Consider the following 21,798-nt stretch of genomic DNA (forward strand, 5'->3'; position numbering starts at 1 on the left):
CTCCTGCTCTGCATCCTTTCCTGAGCTGCTTCATTATTTACTGACATTCCTGGAATGCAAACAACCAGAGGCTTATCAGGCAGAGGCAGGTCCCCTGAGCCTTTTATCATTCTGTCTGCAGTTTTGAATATTCCCTCTATAACCAGACAGCATACCAAATGAAGCTCGACTCTTTGAAGGGAAATGAGTCAATTGGAATGTCAATTTTATTTAGTCATATATTATAAAAACTAAACAGCGTATCCAACTGATTGACAAAACTCATCCAACTGTTAAGGGCAAAACAAAACTATCTCAAGAGGTACAGTTATGCAGATCTTGCTTTTACCTACAGGCAGACATGATAGAGAGACTGGGGGGGGGGTGTTAGAGAGAGAGAGAGAGAGAGGGAGAGAGAGGGAGGGAGAGGGAAAGGGAGAGGGAGGAAGAATTGAAGTAGAATGAAACATCTGGAATTGTCTAACTGATAAAATTCAGAAAGAGAGAGGAAAGAGAGGGAGTTAGAAGTGAGGCTAGCTAGCATGCCAGGTTTTCTCTCTTCTTTTTCAATGAGCCCTTTAACTTCTTCCACAAGCTGTCTTTCCTCTTCAGTTTCTTTCCTGTCAGGGATGGCACGGACTCCTTCTTGCGAATTTCTCTCACTAAACCATGAAAGGCATCATCAATGCAGAATCTGAGGGCTGCAGAGGTCTCGAAAAAAGCACAGTTGTATTCTCGGGCCAGACCCAAGCCTTCTTCTGTAGAGACCTAGGGGAAAATAAATGATATTAGAAAGAGAGGAAAAGAGAGATACTTAGATCAAAAAGCATGTTCTCTACCATGGCTGAGAGCCAGTTACATTTCAAAAAAGGTAAAATGTGACTATGTTTTAAGAGAAATTTTTTAGAATTTCTGAATCTGCAGGAAAAATGAAAATCAGAATCTCTGAAAAGGCCACGGATTAGAACTTAAAAGTGGAAGTGGAAATTAACCCTTCAGCCTTAGAAAAACAAAGTTACAGAGCATAGTGGTAAAAAACAACAACACATGGCTTTAGATTTAATCTGCTTGGTTTTCAATCCCAGATCTCCTTCTGTTTACTAGGTTTGAAACTTGGGGAAATTTCTTAACCTTCTGGCCTCAGTTTTCTCATAGGTAACACAATATAATAATACCTGAAAGGCTCTTTGTTACAGTTAAATAAGGCCATCAATACAAAGTGCTTTGAACATACTGAGCACACATTTAAAGCTCTGTAACTATTAGTTATTAATTATAGTTTAGAGCTTTCAGTTAAGAATTAGTCAGGATGAAGTTGTCATAAAACTCAAAATACAATCTTCAGGTGAAAACAAACAAAAAACAAACAAACAAAAAACAAAAACAAAAACACCACAATTAGGATAAATATACCTTCCTCTAGCAGAGGTCTTCAGAGCTGCTTAGAACATGTACATGTGTGTGTGTGTGTGTGTGTGTGTGTGTGTGTGTGTGTGTATGCATGCGTGTGTGTGTGACTTAGTGTGTTGTGGCTCATGCTATTGCAATAGGTCCTCTATAGATGATAAACTGACTGAAGTCAGAGACTATGCCTCATTTATCATCCCTTTAATGTCTACTGTAGTGCCTGGTGCCTAAATTACCATTAGATCATACGTGGATTTAATAAGTATTAAGATATAAACATAAATGATGCACAAATATTTAAACAGTGGATTATATGTCACTGTAGCTGGGTGCTAATATGTCACTATAGCTGGGTGCTAATATGTCACTGTAGCTGGGTGCTAATAATCTTGTTCAAAATTTAGCACTCACGTTAAGTTCTACTAGAATATTCACATGGGCTCTAAGAAAGCAGGACCAGGCTGCCTTTATTTACTATATCTGAGAGCCTTTAGCTCATACTGGTCTATTGTTTTCTTAAAGTTAACTTGATGTTTATATATTTGTATGATCCCTTTTTTTCTGCCAAATGGAAGTATATGGTGAACTGGAAACTCCATCAGTCTGAAAGACTGTGAGTGGGACCATGAGGAGTCGAGTTTCAGTTCACCCATGTTGGATATGCAGCATAAATAAGAAATAAACTTTGGTCTTTTAAGCTACTGATATTTTGGAGTTGCTTGTAACCTGAGTTAAATCACCCTTTCTTAACTGATAAGAGCACATTGTATTTCCAACAAGTGTCTGAACAGGGAGGTGAAAACAGGTCTATGTGATTCCAAAGCCAGGTCCTTTCTAGTCTGTGATAGGTTAACCTCACAAGGGCAGATAAACAGATGAGTACAAAGAATGTCTGAATTCTCTTCTTTCTCTTTCATGCTTGCTGGCAAATACACCAATTCTTTTTTGAGCATATTTCTGTCTTATAGTAACTTAAGAAATACAGCTAAAATTATCCAACTGAAGTGATTAACATTCTCTCTTACTAGCAACTTAACCAAGTCATAGTTTATTAAGTAACTGGTCTTATTCCAAGTAATCACAGGTGATAATCTTACCAATGTTTTCACACTGCATAACATGTGTTGTCCTTTATTTTTCAGTCTCCTGTAACAGTTTTCTCCACCCAAGAGCCAATGACACATGTTTTACGTTTTTCTATAGCAATAGCACATTTATGGTGCCATTTTTTAAATTAATTAACTCTTATTCTTATTAGACAATATAAAGACAAAAAAACCTCAAAATCTCCATGGCTTGTAAAAATATTTATGTCTTGCTCCTGCAGCCCATTACCAACTGGAACATAAACTGTGCCAACTGAGCTCAGGCTGTTTGCTGGTTGGGCTCTGGTTTGCCTCTCCTGACTCCTTAATCTGGGACTCAGACTAGAAGAGCAATATTACCTGGGATATGATGTTCCCATGACAGAAAGCAGGTGGACAAAAGGGAGATATCATTTTACAAGGGAGATATCATTTTACGTACATCCCAATGATCAACAACAAATGGAGAAACCTAACGTAAATTAAGCAAATAACGTAAATAAAGTAAATAAAGCAAATAACGTAAATTCAGCTCACAATGAAGGATGGCATGATGGGGGTGAGGGGACAGGGAAAATTTTAAAGAAATAATAGAATGTAGCAAAATCAGTTATATGTAAATGCAGTACACTTTCCAATTAAAAGAGACAAAGATTGTCAGACCAGATTTTTTAAAAAAATCACTTATAGTTGAAACATCTTACATATAAGGACACAGAAAGACGAAAATTTGAATGGAAATGAATACAAAGTTAAGCTAGTATACTGACATAATATTAAACAAAGTAGACAGTTTAAAAATTACTAGAGTTAAAGGACAGTATTTTAAAATTATAAAAAGATAAATCTATCATGAAGATGTTATACTTACAAATTTATATGTACTAAAAATTATAGCCTTAGTTTGTAGGAAAAAAAGTTGATAGAACTACAATCAAAAATTTTAATGAAAGATTTTAACAGATCTCCATCAGCAGTTGAAAGAGTAAATAGACAAAAATGTCAATAAGAATATAGAAAGTTTGAACAAAACACCATCAATCTAATTTACACATATACGATGCTATACTGAAAAGTTTACATTCTTTTCAAGTGATCCAGGAGCATTCACAGAAATTGACTTCATGCTAAACTATAGAGAAAGTCTTAAACATTGCAAAGAATCAAAGTCACAGCATATTCCCCCAAAACATGGAATTAAGCTATAAATTAGTTTTATAGTTTTAATAGGAAGATAACAAGGAAATTCCCAAATATTTGGAATAATATACTTCTAAATAGTCAATAAGTAAAGAAGATATTTCACGAAAATTATAAAATATTTGAAACTGAATGATAATGAAAGTACAACATATTAAAACTTGTGGGGTATCTAAAGCTTTCTTTAGAATGATCTTTATAGCAATATATGCATGTTTTAGGGAAATGGAAACACTCAAATTTAATAATCAAAGTAGCAATGTTAAAAAGTTACAAAAAATGCCCAGCAAATTTAACACAAAGTAAACAGAAAAAAAAGGAAATTTTAAAAATAAAACAAAAATAAATAAGTAGAAAACAATCACGCAGGAGAGAAAACAAAACCTAATCTGAGTTTTTTTGTAAAGTTGTTAGATTAGATGCACCCTTTTAAGGCTTTCTCTAAAGCTATAACAGTTCAGGCATATTTCCCAGATGAGGAATGAGTATTAGATAAGGGCTAGACAGATTGACCAATACAATGAAATAGAGAACCCAGAAACAAGACCAGATATATATGGGAGCTTAATATATTATTGGGCTGGCATTTGTAAATCACTGGGAGAAATGAAGGTGCATCCAACGGCACCCTGACATTGACTTATCATTTTGGATTATTTTTGACATATGGAGATTATTTCTACCAGAACAGGAAGGTAATTTTTCTTTGTGGAGAATAGAAGTAAAAAGAAATTTGAGTGAAGTCTTTAAATCTACAATATTTTTTACACATTTGACAAATCTATACAAACACATCCTATATAATAAAAGCCTAATATGCTAAGTGTCCAGTCGTCCAGTCATCCATTCAACCAATCAAAGCATAATACAGGGGTCCTCAAACTTTTTAAACAGGGGCCAGTTCACTGTCCCTTAGACCGTTGGAGGGCCGGACTATAGTTTTAAAAACAAAAAAAACAATGAACAAATTCCTATGCACACTGCACATAACTTATTTTGAAGTAAAAAAACAAAACGGCAAAAACACCGGGCGGGCCAGATAAATGTCCTCGGCGGGCCGCATGTGGCCTGCGGGCCGTAGTTTGAGGACCCCTGGTGTAATATAATAATGATATGCTAAGGCCGCTCAACCTCTCACTATGACGTGCACTGACCACCGGGGGGCAGACTCTCCTACCGGTAGATTAGCTTGCTGCTGGGGTCTAGCTGATCGGGACTGAACAAGATGGGTCAGACATGCCCTGGAGCCCTACAGTGGTCCCTCCCCAGCTGGCCAAACTCCCACGTCCCTCCCCAACCCTGATCGTGCACCAATGGGGTCCCTTGGCCTGGCCTGCGCCCTCTCAGAATCTGGGACCCCTCAGGGGGGCACATTGATTGTCAGGTAGTTCCATCTATATAATAAAAGCCTAAGCGACTGTTACAGCAGAACAACCAGAACGTCTTGTAACTATGATGTGCACTGACCACCTGGGTGCAGACGCTCAATGCAGGAGCTGCCCCCTTGTGGTCAGTGTGCTCCCACAAGGGGAACACCACTCAGCCAGAAGCCGGGCTCATAGCTGGCAAGTGCAGCAGTGGTGGCGGGAGCAAGCAGGTGGGCGGTAAGGAGCGAGGGGTCCCAGACTGCAAGAGGCATGTCTGACTGCTGGCTATCCCCAGAGGGGTCCTGGACTGCAAGAGTGCACAGGCCGGGCTGAGGGAACCCCTCCAGTGCATGAATTTTGTGCACCAGACCTCTAGTATATTTATGAAATGTTTCCTATTTATAAAAATGCAAACATTACAAATAAATCATTGGGAACATCAAAATTCAGTTAAAAGTCCGATTTAGCAGTCAACATAATCTGAAATAAAATTGGAAGACAAATTCCATGCAAAGATTCATATTGAAATCATACACAGTGAAAACCTTTAACAGATGACTTAACTGCCTATTTTATTAATTGAAGTATATTTAACTTGGTAGCAGCTAATGAGTAAGTGAAGTAGGAGTTACAAACCCTCTATTTCAAAGCATGAAATATTCTTAGATTAATTATCAGAATATTAATTTTATATTATTTAATTAATAACTAGATAATTTTCATGTTCATTATAGAGAAATATAAATGGAAATTAAACTTATAATAAAATATTTAATCTTCTATATTTCTTTAAAAATTTTTATTAGATTAGTGACCTAAAGTTTTTACTTTTTAAGAAAAAAGTGAAAACATACTTTAAAAGCAAATTTCCAAAATTCAATAAATTCCATCTCAAACCAATATTGACAAACTATAAGTTTTACATCCCTACCTTTGATGTTAGAATTGATATACTATAAACTGAATAGAAGAACTTGAGTCCAAACATGTAAGAAAAAATAATTTTTACAGATTCTGGGCTTTCTGCTTAGTAATTATGATCAGTTTGAAGTTCGTAAATATTTCAACAGTATCATTAGGAATAATTTTAATCCACTAATGGTGTTCTGATTGGTTCAGAATCAGAATAACATAACAAGAAGTAACAGCTTTTATATTAGGGTTTAAAACAAGGGTAATTAACATCATATATTATAATTTATATATTATACCTTATTTATCCAAATTTTAAGTAAAATTAAATATTTTTCAATTATAAATATTTATCCACCTTATAAAGTAACTGCTAAGAAAGAAGCACAGTATTATAAAGGAATTACTTTTTTTCCCCTCAAATGAGTAATTTCAAGCCCAGAATCCTTAAGCAAATGGGTCAAGGTCACACACGTATTTAAGTAAAACAACCATCAAGTTCTAGTCTCTTCCATCAAGTATTTTTTCCAGGACTGTTTGCTATTTTTCATGCGATCTGTCCTTTGCTAATCTTCTATATATGCAATTGATTATTCTGATGTGATGTGTTTCAATATCAGATGCTTCTTAAATGATAAACAAATGGCATAGAATAACAAATGGCAATAAATTGCATTTACATAAAAATAATTTAAATAAATACAGAAACATAGGGAGATAAATATTATAAAAAGATTATTTAGAGTTGGGGAGAAGCAATCATTGTAGATACCATTATACCACCATGTCCCTCAATTGAAAAAAAGGGGCATCTGTGATTAAAGGTGCCACCTGGAGGCCCTAGGAAGCACTGGCAGAACAAAGAGGAATACAGGAAAATGTTTCATACAAGTAACAGCACATTTCAATGACCCAAGGGAGCCATCTTTTTAATATATATGACCTTCTTCACCGAGGAAGATCACTGTGGAATATGCCAGAGGAGGTATTAGAACACAGCCACAGCTGCATGGGGGGCTAATGAGACTCCTGAGCAAGCAGAGCCTGTTCTACTCCCTGCTCAACTACTAGTGGGCAACACAATTATGTTGTTCAGTTAGAGCTTTGTTCCCAATAATTTGCTGAATTCAGGAGATTCATTGCTCTTTACATCTTTTAATCTTTTACCTGAACTCTGGTAAAAGTAAATTTAGATTAAGTTATTGTAATGGTATTCAGGGTAATGGCGGTTGTCTAGTAGGTGATATAATTCTTAAGAGCACAAAAGGAAACTGCTCAGCTGTAATTGCTAACCTTGAATGAGGAGAGATTGGCAGAAAGATGGGTCTGGCTCTCCCAGGAGATGCTTCATAAGCAAAATATCTTCATGGCTAAGCCTGCTGGGCACTGTTAAAACATTTAGTGTATAGAACAAAGTCTTCACAATTTGTTTTATATATTTTTTGATGTGTCCCTGTCTATATTCCACTTGATTCCTACCCCTGGAGTTATTAATTTTTATTGTAGAGCCTACATATTCAAGGTAGCAGGAATCATAGTTTCCTGGCAAATTTGGGACCAAGCATTTTATCTGTTAACTTAAAGGAAAAGCTGCCCAAACTCATATTGTTCAGTTTTCCTTTTGCATAGTTGTATAATCAGTTTTGATCAGTTTTAGCAATATGAGTAGCTTTGCCAATTTCCTTGACCAGTTCCAATGGAATTGCATTTGATTTACTTAACTTAATTTATTTATTTGCTTATTTAGTCTGTGAATTATTTATTATTTTCTTTTATAATTTAAAGGTATGTGCATAGATGTTGTATCAAACTCCTTGCAGGGAAAATCAAAACAAGAAAAGCACTGACAAGTCCTGCCCTCAGCTGCAGTCACTGACCCGTGGGAAATTCATTGTTGACAGACCAAAGACTGGGCTTACAGGGTGTTTCATCCCAGGATGTTCCCTTTGTCCTGCTATTTTCTCCAATTCTCTTTTCTAGATAGGTGAAAAACAAGTGTGACCTATAGTAAGCAGAGGTTCAGCTGGAAAAGAGATGTCCATTCCTTCTTAGCAAGTTACTCTAACTTTAGGAGAAATTGTCAAGGAGGAGGGCCAGCATCTCTCTACCCTTCTCCAGGGAGGAAGAAGGAGAAACACTCCACACCTTGGCTTTGAGAATGCAGATCCCCACCCCCTCTTACTTCAACTACCCAGCTCCTGAAATTGTCCTTTATAGCCTGGGAAGGGGGTAGATAGCAGGAAAAGGTAGAATAGGAGTCAAGTAAGCCATTTGGTTGCCCATTTGGGGCTCCCTTTGTATCATGGAGTACCTTTTACACCTTATGACCTACATCTCCTCTACACAAATCTTTTCATTTTTCTGTTTTCCCTGTCTAGTAAGTTTTCCATTTTCCTTCTTCCACACTTCTTCCAGAGCTATTCAAGTCTTCACAGGTCATTCCAGTCTTGGTGATCTACTTGGCCTATGTTTTGCTCTGAAACTCATAATTCATCTGCCAGGTAGCTACATTCTGTCCATTTGTATCCCCATCATGACTAGCCACAAACTTTGCTGGTGACAGATATTTAATTTTAATGATGGTGATAATGAAATCCCATCAATAGTGGCTGGTGACCGAAAGAGTCCAATGTAATGAATTCATCAAACTGCAATTCCAACATTCATGGTATTAATTCCAAATTTATTTGTGTCATAGTGTGGCTTCCATCAAGATACTTGACAAAGTCTTGCCACCGTGGATATGAGTATGGATTCTGGAATCAGATTACTAAGATCCAAATTCTGGTTATACCACTTCTTAGCCATGGGCTCTTGGATAGTTGCTTAGTCTTTCTTCTGTGCTTCAATTTCTTCATTGTTAAAATCCTATCTCTTAGAATTGTTAATGGGATTCAATGAGCTATTATATGAAAAGCATTTAGTGTAGTTCCTGGCATACTGTGCACACCCAATAAATGTTACCTTTTTTATGTCTGAAGAGAAGATCAGAGGAAATTTCCAACTCTTTTAGATCAAATGTTGGCCCTGCTTAATTTTTTTTCTATTTCCCACAATGACCTATAAACCTTATCTGATGTGACCTTTGTCCATTTCCCTATGCCTAATTCACACCACTCTCCCCTCATGCATTATATCCAGCCATATACTAGTACTTCCACACATGCCCAGTGCAATCTTCTTGACTTCAAGTATTGGCACGTATTATTTTCTCTGTCAAGGATTGTGCTCCCCTCAGTACTTTTTTATCAATTGTATTCTTATTATCATTCATTTTCCAGCTTAGGTATACTTTCACTGAAATACCTTGCCTAGCTTTTCTCTAAAAAATATTCTCTACATAGCCTGTAATTCTATCCCATTTCTCTACCTTATTTCTTTTTGGGCATTTAATTACTCTCTGAAACCATCTTCCTACATATTTTGTTTATGTGCTTATTTTCTGTCTTCCTCCAGGGCAGTATAAGATTTGTTAGAGCAGGAATTTTTTCTTATTTTTCACTGTACCTCATCCCCAGCATAGTGGATGGCACTAGGTAGGAATTCGATATTTGTAGATTGACACTACTGGAATAATGGCCATGGAATACAGCTGGGGTTAAAGTTGATAAAGGAACTAGTTGTTGGTTAGGGCAATAGAAAGACATAAAGGAAATTTCAGGTCCCTGTGATCACTACCATGATGGTGTCCTGTGTGGGGCACTGAGGCAGCATTTATAAGTAGTGTCCAGGCCCTTATGAGTGGTTCTTGGCTTCCTGCGGGAGGGAGTCTTTGTATGAGACTTCAATGACAACTAAGAATTACCTAGGTTGGTGGGAGGTGAATGGTGTTCAGGGCAGAACTGAGTCTCAGATAGAAGGACTAACTAAGGCCTGAGGCAGAGGGATAATGGAGCTTTTGTGAAATCATCAGTATTTAACAGATTTAGAACAGAGCATGAGAGAAGAAGGAGTGAACAAAGAATACAATTAGAAGAAATTAGTGAGCTTAAATGCCCAATTTATTTAGATTCATATGAAATTTGTTTGTTACCCGTCAATTGAGTAATTAAAAAAAAAGAGCCTATATCTTGAGTGCCTATGCTGTGCAAGAAAATGTAAAAATTTTTTCTCTCCTGCTGTTCTGAAGAGATATTGATTGGATGGAGAGAAAAGCAAGACATAATAAATTAAATGGCATAGCCAGTCCTTTGGAGGCACAGGATGGTAATGGCTCTAGAGTAAAGGGTTTAGACTGCTTTGTACAGAGACATTTGAAGTCTCCAAGGCCTTGTGCTTTTCATCCAAGAAGCCCTGGTATGCTGGGGGGAAAGTTGCCATGGCAGCCAGTAGTTGCTATGAAGGGAAAAAAGACAAGGTTAATGCTCAATATTTTGCTAACAGCAATATCTACCTTCTTCTTTGAATTTTTCTCCTAAGGGCTTTACTTTTAAAATATCTTGTTAAAATTATAAATAAATAAACTTAGGCAGGATATGAAATATATATGCAGGAGTATGTATGTAAAAGTATACATATATGTATGTGCATGCCTAATGATATTTCCTCATATATTTATACCAGTAAATTAAAGTATATTTGATGCATATTGAAAGTAGGAGTCTCCTGAACCTTCAGGGGATTAGGTATTATGAATAATTAAGTTTTGAAATGACCCAAAATTTTATGTTTTAAGCATGAAAAAATATCTGAGTGGTTAATTTATTACATTAATAAATGTATATTGGGTAAAAATAGAAGGAACTTATGTATCTTAATTTTAACACAAATACAATTATAATTAAGCAATAAATTATATAACTGTATAATGTCTGGATCCCTGTGGGGTATAAGACCATGAGGGCAAGGAATGTTGCATCCCCAATACCACCTGTGTTTGCATGTGAGTCATGCTCAGTAAACATCTTTCCCTTGCCTTCTTTGAATGCACGGGTGAATTAAATATAAAAAAGGTGACTAAGGAAGAACCAACCAATTACTACAGCAAAAATTCTCCACTAATGAACTAGAGAGCTCAGAAATTAGAATATCACTATAATTGCTGAAGGTTTTAAGTCCTTTACATTCTAATATATTTCTGGTGTCAAAAATGCCCTATTACATATACTCTAAATAAAACATGTGTGATGCAGAAACTCTAAGCAGGAAAGAAGCCTGAGTCATGATGCTTTCTTGAATGGAGTCTAGGCATCACAGGGGCAGATGACTCTGATGCGGTCCAAAGGAAAGCCAGAGGTATGAGGGTTCCTCAAGCTCATGGTCAACCTGTGTATCCTTTTGGATTATATTTGGTGATGGTAGGCCATGAAAAGGATGAACCTGAACAAAATAAGTTTGATATAAGTTCTAAAGCTGAGATCTACAGAAGGCAAAAATGAACCAGTGCTCCTTCAGTTCTGGCCCCACACACAGGAAGCTGGGTATTTTATGAAAAGTGCATAAGCTTGTGCTTGTTGGCACTGCTGTAAATTTAGTTTTCAAACCTAACAGCCAACAATGCCCTCAATGATCCTTTAACTTATTATTAGCCAGTACTCTTTTCTATTCCTCATTTAGTTTTTCAAAATCTTCTCTTCTCAGGTCTTTGTTCTTACCCTCATTTCCACAGATGCTCTTTTCCTCTTCCTTCACCTCAATGAGGAAATAAAAGCATCCAAATAGAATGACTTTAACATCTGGGACTAGCACCTAGAAGCTCACCTGTGTTGTTAGATAGCTCACCTACTCTCTCCAGTCTCAGGTGAAGAGCCATTACTGAATATGTAAAGTCTAACCCTCTATCTGGTTTCTGAGTCCTTAATATCCACATCAATCTTGCAACATTTGTTCTATACCTTATGTCCCATATTTCAGCCTTCCTCTCTAACAGTCTCCCATTTCCCCACAAAAATATGCAAGTCACCTATTTTAGGACTCCAATTCTAGTTACCTTCTTATATCTGTTCTTTCATTTACCATCAAATGTGGATTATTCAGGAAAGTATTTGTATGGGTTAAAAAGAAGAATAATGGGGCTGAGGCAGGAAAGTGAGTAGGAAAAGGATGCACAATCTCAAAAATAATACATCCCAGATTTATATGCTGATTTCTCTTAATCACTTCTGATTTGCACATCCACATTCACAATCTGGATTCTGCCTCCTTCCCACCCACTCTCCTAAAATGATTTTCAAAGGTATGACTATCACCCTTGCTGCCACACCCAATAGATGCTTCCAATAATCTTTCACCATCTGTAACATTTGATAAGTTGGCTGCTCCCTTCTTTAAACTCTTCTCCTTTGACTTTGTGACCATCTTCTTTCTTGATTTTTCTGTTCTCTGATTACTCTTTCAGAATATCCTGTCTGAATGTCCAGAAAGTCCTACTATTCACTCACTTTTCTCATAATCATGTGCATGTCCATGGACTCTGTCCTGACACTGTTTTTATTCTTATTTGACATTTCCTCATTATACGTATATTCTTATTCAGATCCATAGCTTCAGTCACCATTATTGTGCTCATGAGTCACATATTGATGTCTTCACACCTCAGTTCTCACTATAAGTCCAGAATGACACATACAACTCTCTGCTGGGGAATTCCTCTGGAATGTTCCATAAGCACTTCAAAATTAATGCGATCAAATTAATTGTTTTCTCCCAAAATGTTCTATCTTGGCTAATAGCACCAATACTCCCAGTAATCCAGGTGAGAATCTTTGAAGTCCTTCTAGATCTTTCTAGCTCCCATATCACTAAATCAAGTCATTTTTTCTTAATTTTTTCAAAATTTTCATAATTTTAATATTAGTATATGCTGACATCTCTCTCCATTCGCATGGTTATTGCCTTAATCCAGGGTCTTATTTATTTATTCCCTAAATAATTTTCACCCCTTCAGATTTGACAGCCTCAAATCTATCCCTTAGCACTGTATAACCAGAGGGACATTTCCATGGCATAAAGGCAAATATGTAGCTCTCCAGTTTAGGTTACTTCTGTGATTCTTCATTACCAGTAACATAGTGGGTAACACATAATACATAATCAAAAAATATTCTTCCGACAGCTATTAGTACTAGATGAAGTCAGGTTAATCTCTTACTGTGGGTAAGTAACTCTCAATTTCCTTTTTTTATGATAAAAGAATGACCATATCTCCTTCAGAAGGTTCTCATGCTGATTACTGTTGATTATATAGTAATACAATCAGTAAACTTCTAGCACACAGAGCATACTTAATAAAAATGCACTTAGTAAAAATTACTAACGAAGCACTCTGGACCTGTAAAAGAATAAAGGGCATCAGATGAGCTACCAGAATTAAAGTGTATGGGATATCCTTAAAGCAAAAGAATTCAGGATCGCTATGGCCTTTAGGGTCATCTTCAAGCCCCAAATCATTATGTATGTCTCCTCCACAACATCTGCTAATGATTAGTTTCTACAAGCACACACTGCACATCCCTCTGTAAAGTGACTCCCCCCCCCCCCCCCCCGTCAAAGGTTCTTATATTTGAACAGAAGGGAATTGAAATTTTAGAACTGAAATTGTCCCTAAGTAGCCTAGACTCCAAATTCCTCTTTATGTTAATGAAATAAACTAAAGCAGTTTGGGAATACCCAGATTCCTAAGAGAGTAGATTTCTTTAGTGTTTTAATAGCACTGAAACCCAGGACTCTCTTCACCACCTTCTATGCCTCTTTGTCTGTCACACAGACTCTGGGGCTGATGAGGCATGAGACACGTGAGTTTTGGAAGGGAGTACACTGGAGGAAAGGTTTACAGAAGAAACCTCCTCAGACAATCAGGCTTGCATGGATACAGGATGACAGAGACTAGGGCCTGCCTCCTTGTCCCCCTATTTAGAGCAGCTACAGACTGTGGACACCTGGATGTGGGGCTTTCACTTTATTAAGTTCAAATTTCTATTTTTTACATTTAAATTCTTCACATTTCTTGTACCATAGAATGTATATCTGAAAGTCCTCATCCCTTTGGATTTGAAACATACAATGTGTAGATTCAAGTGGCTGCACACAGATGACAGCTATTAAGTTACAGGAAACCCCCTCTGTGGCCTTAGAAACTCCTTCCTTTTGTTTCCTATGCCCGTTGCCGATCCCTCCCCAGGTGGACAGTATGACCTACCTCCGTGGCTGGGCACACAGCATGCCAGCGCAAGGAAGGTAATCTTGACAAGTCTGTTAAGAAGCAGCAGCCTGCAACTGCATCTCCGAGTGGGTGACACCTGTTTTCTCTTGGAGGCGCTGGTCATGTCAGAGCACATAGCAAACAGCACTATCTCGGCAGTGACTTGTCAGCTCACTGACTTTATCTGCTCCATCCTCCCCAGAAGCAGCTGAGAACAAAGTCTCCTTAGTCAAAACAGCAGGTCTCACTAAGGTACAAGGGAGAAAAGTGTCCTATTTAAGAGGATGGTTTCTGAAATCAAATGGTCTGAGTTCTAATCCCATTTGCACTATCTACTAGTTGAGGGACCTTAACTATAATACTTGGCCTTTCTGATAATTAATGTCCACATCTAAAATGAGGTTACTAAGAGATTTAATTAGATAACAAACAGAGAGCCCTACGCTTATTACATAGTCAAGGTAGTATAATTTGAACTTTGGATTTGTTTATTCTTTTAACATATATATGAATGGTATATAGTGCTGATGAATGAATGATCAGTTTGTTTCTTGTCTTTATAAAGGTCACCAGGAGCGGAGACTTTTTGTTGTTGAAAATATTTTGATAATGTTGACTCCATTACCATCTCTATCCTCAAAACAGTTGAAAACTTCTTTGGGCATATTTTATTGAAAGTATCATAAAAGCATTTTCTAAAACCACATCAACCCCCAAAGCAACCACAGTTATTTTTAATCAATACAGGAATGCAGGGTGGAATTGCCTTTTTCTATAGTCTGTTGAAAGCCCTGGGTATTGCTTTAGTTCCCCTGTTGTTGTATTCCCTCACCTTTCCTGTTTTCTTCTATTATCCTATTTTATTTCTATTTTTAAAATTTTAAAAATAATATATATAACTAGAGGCCCTGTGCACGAAATTCATGCACAGTGGGGGGAGCAGCAGGGAGGGTGTCCCTCAGCCTGGCCTGCACCCTCTCCAATCTGGGACCCCTCATGGGATAACCAGCAGTTGGACGTCCCTCTCACAATTCAGAACTGCTGGCTCCTAACCGCTTACCTGCCTGCCTGATTGCCCCTAACTGCTTCTGCCTACCAGCCTGATTGTCCCTAACTGCTCCCCTGCTGGCTTGATTGCCCCTAACCACCTCTGCCTTGGCCCGCACCTGGTACCCAGGATTCCCTCCTCCAGCCGATCATAGGCCCCTGGGATCTGGGCTTCCCTCCCTCTGGTCAGCCATAGGCGCCCAGGCTGGCTGCAGCCTCAGGGGATGGTGGGCAGGTGGCTTCACCTGTGCTGCAGCTGCAAGTGCTGGTACCCAGGACCGCAGGGTGGGCGGCTTCTCTGTCTCCCAGGCCACAGCCAGCCACAGGTGCTGGTGCCCGGGACTGCGGGGTGGGCGGCTTCTCCATTTACCAGGCTGTAGCCAGCTGCAGGTGCTGGCGCCTGGACCGCAGGCGGGTGGCTTCTCCATCTTCCCCCGATTCAGTGGGGGCGACTTCTCCATCTGGCTGCAGCCTGGGATCATAGAGCAGGTGGCTTCTTCATCTCCCGGGCTGCAGCCAGCCTCAGGTACTGGGGCCCGGTTTCTCCATCTCCCCCAGGACGTGGGGCGGGTGGATATGGGGTGGGCAGCTTCTCCAGCTGGCTGTAGCCTGGGATCACTGGGAAGGTGGCTTCTTTGTCTCCCAGGTCGCATCCACCCTCAGGCGCTGGCACCCAATTTCTTGTTGGCGGCTTCTTCGTCTCCCGGGCCACACCCAGCCTCAGGCGCTGGGGCCTGGTTTCTCCGTCTCCCCAGGATATGGGGCAGGCGGACGTGAGGCTTCTGAGGCTGGCTGCAGCCTGGGATCATAGGGCAGGCAGCTTCTTGGTCTCCGTGGCTGCAGCCAGCCTCAGGCGCTGACACCTGACTTCTCCAACTCCCACAAGCCCGAGAGGCAAGGGGCGGGGCTGCCGCCATGTTTTTCGTTTAATTTGCATACTCACTCTGATTGGCTGGTGGGCGTGCGTTGTGAGTATAGTGGAGTGATGATTTGCATATTACTCTTTTATTATTTTATTATTTTTTTACAAATCACTTTCTTTTTTATTAAGGTATTATATGTGTACATATCTTACCATTGCCCCACCCCCACCCCACTCCCATATATGCCCTCACCCCCCAGAGTTTTGTGTCCATTGGTTATGCTTATATGCATGCATAAAAGTCCTTTGGTTGATCTCTTATCTTCCCCACCTCTCCCTAACCTTCCTGCTGTAATTTGACAGACTGTTTGATGCTTTACTGCCTCTGCATCTATCTTTTTGTTCAACAGTTTATAATGCTCTTTATTATCCATAAATGAGTGAGATCATGTGGTATTTTTCTTTCATTGACTGGCTTATTTCACTCAGCATAATGCTCTCCAATTCCATCCAGGTTGCTGCAAATGGTAAGAATTCTTTCTTTTTTATGGCAGCATAGGGTTAGATAGGATACTTTATTAACATATTTAATATTAAGATCTAGTGGCAGGTTTAAAACTACTATGATTTTATTTTTTAATTACAATTTGTTTTTTAAATTACAGTTGAAAAATATGTATATATATGTTTCAGATTAACAACATAGTGCTTAGACACATATAACTTACAAAGTGATCCGTGATCCCCCAGGTAAATCCAGTACCCATCTGTCACCATACATAGTTATTACAATATTATTGACTATATTCCCTATGCTGAACTGTATATCCTGTGACTGTTTTATAACTGGCCATTTAAAAATAATTTTAAAATACATTTGTATTGATTTTTTTAGAAATAAAGGGAGAGGTATAGAGAGATGGAAACATTGATGAAAGATAAATATCATCAACTGGCTGCCTCCTGCACACCCCCCACAAGGGATCGAGCCCACAACCTGGGAATGTGCCCTGGCTGGGAATTGAACCAGTGGCCTCTTGGTTCCTGGGTCGATGCTCAGCTGCTTAGCTACACTGACTGGGCCTAACTCACCATTTTTACATCTTAATCCCTTCACTTTTCCCCCTGTATGTCCAACCCCATTCCTATCTGGCAACCATCAGTTTATTCTCCATATCTATGAGTGCGTTTCTGTTTTGTTTATTTGTTTACTTTGCTTTTTAGAGTCCACATGTAAGTGAAATCATGTGGTGTTTGTCTTTCTCTGACTGACTTATTTCACTTAACATTATACCCTCTAGGTCCATTCATGCCATTACAAGTGGCAAGATTTTATTCTTTTTATGGCTAAGTAATATTTTATTATGTATACATATGCCATATCTTTATCCATTCATCTATCAATGGACACTTAGGTTGCTTCTATATAAAAATACAATTTCTGAATATTGATTTTGTGTTCTGTATTAATTCATGACAGTTTTACTCTTTTCTTTCCATTTGGGATTTTTTAAATTTATTTTCTTTGTGTGATTGTTGTGGCTAGGACTTCCAATATTATGTTAAACACAAGTGGTGAAAATACACATCCTTATTCTGTTCCTGATCTTAAACAAAAAGCTTTTAGCTTTTTATGATTGATTATGGTATTATCTGTGGGTTTGTCATATATGACCCTTATTATATTGAGGGTAGAGACTACCATATTCATTTTGTATTCTCCAAATTTATCCATAGCAATGATTTGATAAATATTTGTTTAACGAATTTGATTCACAAACAAAGTCACAGCATCATTTATGGTGCCCTCTCAGCTGCAGACTTGAGCAAGAGATTACTATGAGAACATTTTCTACTAACTTTTCCTATTTCCCTAAGTTGTGCCATCTCTTAGAAAGCTATGAAGTATTAGCGTAAATAATTAAAACTGAAGCTCACTTATCATACTAATATGTGATGCAATCTTATTTAGTTTACAGTGTTTACTTGAAATTTGAGATTCCATTTTTCTGGCTATCTTGAAAAGTCATTATTGCCTTAATATTTAGGAGCACTCAGGCTATCCTTCATCAGCAAGCTGCCCTGGCCTACATTTTCCTCTCACTGGGGGCCTGAGATATACACTGATTTTGCCTTTAGTTTATGGATCTATTGTTTGGAATGCACGCTGACTGCACTTGCAAAATAGTAAAGTAAATATTTTGCATGTGTCAGAAGACAACATTCTTTCAAGAATCAGGCATTCCATAGCAAGAAATGTATACCTGTGCCTAAGCTATAACTATGTGTAAAAGGAATCACTTCAGAAGAGTAAGGCAAATAATCTAATTCGTGCACATTTTAAATACAATAAAGGGTAACTTGAAAAATGTCTTTACCTTTTCTGAGACCAGTTGACATACAGCCTGTCCTCATGAAAAAGGAAATATTTACTGTCTCCATAGGTATTTTACAACATTAAAATTCTGGCTTGGGCTTTTGTAAACCTCCCCTGGAAATTACAAGTGATATTAAAAGGAACTCCCAGCAGTCTGGGGAGTAATTGATAGATAACCTGCCATATTTAAGACAGTCGCTCACTGTTAAGGTCAGCTCTCACACACTGAGAAGACTAAAATGAAACACGAGGTCTAGGGAGAACAGGGAGGCTGAAAGAACAAAGTGTCCACATCAGTGATCTCCCATCCTGGCCTAAGGAGAAAGAGTATATTTTGTATGTATCGGTATATATACATTTAAATGTTGAGGCACATATATTTTATATATAGCTTATATATATGATATAGTATATTGTGTGCATGTATACATATATCCATATGCGGGTAAAACAATGCAGTGGTTAGTCCATGTCCTTGACTTATCCTCACAGGAGATTTCTGCTCCTCATCCTCGCTGCTCTAGTTGAGTTTTGTACAATTATCTTCCTGAATGAATTTGTCAGAACGATACTGGGATCAGCCCAAGATCAATTTTGGTGGGGAGCTACCATTAACAAAAATCATCTAAATCAGAATGGCAGGCCCAAGTGCTGGTCTGAATGCAGCCTAGCAATAAATTGCCCTCTGGGTGCCTGAGCCTGCCAACCACCAGTCATTAGAGGTTCAAGGTTTCCATGGATACCTCATCCTGGGTACAGGTACAATGATAACTCTTCAGAAACTCTTTGCACAAACATGATGGCTTGGAGTTCAGTGGAGGTTAGCCTAATTAGTTACCAGAGAGAAGCAGGTTTCTATGAAGAGCTTCCAAACCCCGCTTTAATTAAAGAACAAAAAGGGATGAGTAAGTGAAATTGTGGAAGGCAGTAGTATAAAAGTTTAACTCGGGTTTGATTTTATTGCTCCTCTAATACTATTGACTGATTCCCTGTTGCCTAAAACAGAGAGTAGATATGACCTAGACGAAGTTAATAAGACCCCTTCCTAGGAATTTTGCTAGCACTATTTGGAACTAGGCATTTTTCTTGATAAAAATAGCTAAGTCTGTGAAGTACAAGGGCCTATCAAAGTAAAAATCAATAGAAAGATAAGACAAACAAAGAAACGGTAAGATTATGATGATGTAGTTAGTGGTTCTGAATCTAGTTAGGCCTGAAGCCAAATGAATTAGGTTTTCCAGTTACATGAGCTAATAAATGAATTGTTTCTGTTTATTGTTGCTGTTTAAACTACTACATAAATATTTTTAGATTTTAAATAACATTTATTTTTTTAAAAAAATGTCTAGCTTTGCTAGTCTTCCTTTCATTATTTCTGTACCTCTCTTCATTTAGCTGGAATTATCTTTTCTTTTTGTCAGTGTGAACAACCAATAATCATATATGAAGAGATGAAATGTCAGTTTTATTGCAATGCCATTCTTGACCCCAACCAAGATGAGATGAGTTAAAATGCTTTCTCTTATGTACTTTGTGTATTCTTCTATGAGGGACTTTATCACATTTCTTTCTATATTTGTCTTCATGTTGATCAATTTAACTTGAAATTAAGCTCCTTGAAGGAATGAAAGAAATTTATTATAGTGGTCATAAACATGCATTTTTGTACTTAAGAGTTCAAATGAAATCTTATAAACATGAACTCAAATTCTTTTTCAAATCCTAGTTCATTCACTTCCTTAATAGTTATGTGGCATTAGACAAAATATTTAAACTCTCTGAGCCTCAGTTTATTTATAATTCATTCATTTTACCCAGAATTCAGTATAGTGTTTACCATATAGTGTGTATGTATGTATGTATGTATGTTTATAATGGTTGATTATAAAATTATAAGGAATTGATTTAAACAGAAACAGGTATGAAGACTACCTTTACCTTGAATAAGAGGGAAAAATCACTAAACAATTTGAAAAATGTTCTTGTTTCTTTTCCAAGTAGAATTACGGTATATCTATTGGAATATAGCTTAATTAATGGATTTTGCTGCTTATTGACTGGTAGCAATGCAATTCCAGGTATATTCCCTCCCTCAAATTTGAACTGTGTTGTAGTGGAATGAATTGCATTGACCTTTCAAGTGAGGCAGGAATTAGAAATATTGACAATTTTCCCCTTGTAACCTTTTTTATGATTGTCAGTCCATGTGTGACTTGTTGGCATGGCAATTTATCCTAGGGCCAAATAAATATAAAACAGCTAAAGCAGGGTCACTGGATGGTGATGGCAGAAGTAACTCCATGGGGGTTAGTCAAATAATTAGAGACTGGATGGAAGTTGGAAATTGCTTAATTGCAAGACTTAGGATTTCCAGAAATTAAGTGACTCACACTAGGCCACACAGTAAATTAAGGCTAGAGCCAACCAGAGCCCCCAAGTTTCTGATGATCATGTTCAATGCTTAACGACTCTAGCATGACACAGTGTTTCTTCTTGCTTTAGAATTGCTCCCTGAGTCAGTTTCTTTGGATGCAGAGACTATTTGGCACTGTCATAAACTTCCTCACTGTCCTCAATTGGCAGTCTTTTGACTTACTACTACCTTTTTCCCCAAAACAAGCCTCTTCCTCTGTAATATTCCCTTCCTTTCCACCCACAAGCCTCTTGCTTAACCATATGAAGAACTCACTCAGCAGCCCCTTCAACTCTCCAACCTTTCATTCTTTAAAACAAAAATCCTACAGACATCTAGGCCTTCTTTAAGTATTTGAATCATGCCAGATAAAATTGTTCAAACATGCTGGGTGACTCTTTGATCAATCTCAGCTGGATCCTCAAACCTTTACAACCACTCTACTTTCTTTCTATGTGGCCATCACCCCTCACATTTCCTGTAATTACTTTGCATCTTTACACATTCCTTCTGTCTCATAGCCAGCTCCTTCCACCATCTGACACAGCAGATGACCTGCCCCTCTACTTCACAAAGAAAGTATAGGCTATGGGCAGAAGCTCTGTTATCTATCATCAAACTTCTCTGAGTTTGGACTCCATCATTTCCTTTTCACAAGGAAGAAACATGTCCCTTCTTTTAAAACCACTTGATTTATGAATTTATTCCTTTTCTTCTTTCATCCCCTCTTAATACTTCTTTACTAGCATCTTTCCTTCACCAAATAAGTGTGGCATTTTATCTTCTATGTTTGATTTTATTTTTCTCGGCAATCTTTTATTCCCTATCACCATACAGTTTCTCTCCTTTTTCCAATTTGATTTGTTCAAGGAATACTCCACAGTTATTTACCATCCACAATTCAAGTTACTACTAGTAAAATCAGTCAACTGCCTCACCTCTCTACTAAAACTGCTCTGACAGAAGTAACCAATTACTCACAAATAAATAGATAGGCACCTCATGTACA

The 21,798-nt window shown here is 37.9% G+C and overlaps 1 protein-coding gene across 1 annotated transcript in view; it reads right to left on the reverse strand.

Annotated features, from left to right (window-relative positions):
• Nucleotides 1-516: 516 nt before the first annotated feature.
• Nucleotides 517-21,798, reverse strand: part of RIT2 (Ras like without CAAX 2) — a 256,734-nt gene continuing 235,452 nt past the window's right edge. The window contains exon 5 of the mRNA XM_008158102.3: nucleotides 517-747. Coding sequence (XP_008156324.1) covers nucleotides 517-747 — 231 coding nt within the window. The remainder of the gene's footprint in view (nucleotides 748-21,798) is intronic.

This window comes from Eptesicus fuscus, chromosome 12, assembly GCF_027574615.1.
Source record: "Eptesicus fuscus isolate TK198812 chromosome 12, DD_ASM_mEF_20220401, whole genome shotgun sequence".
NCBI classification, from domain to species: domain Eukaryota; kingdom Metazoa; phylum Chordata; class Mammalia; order Chiroptera; family Vespertilionidae; genus Eptesicus; species Eptesicus fuscus.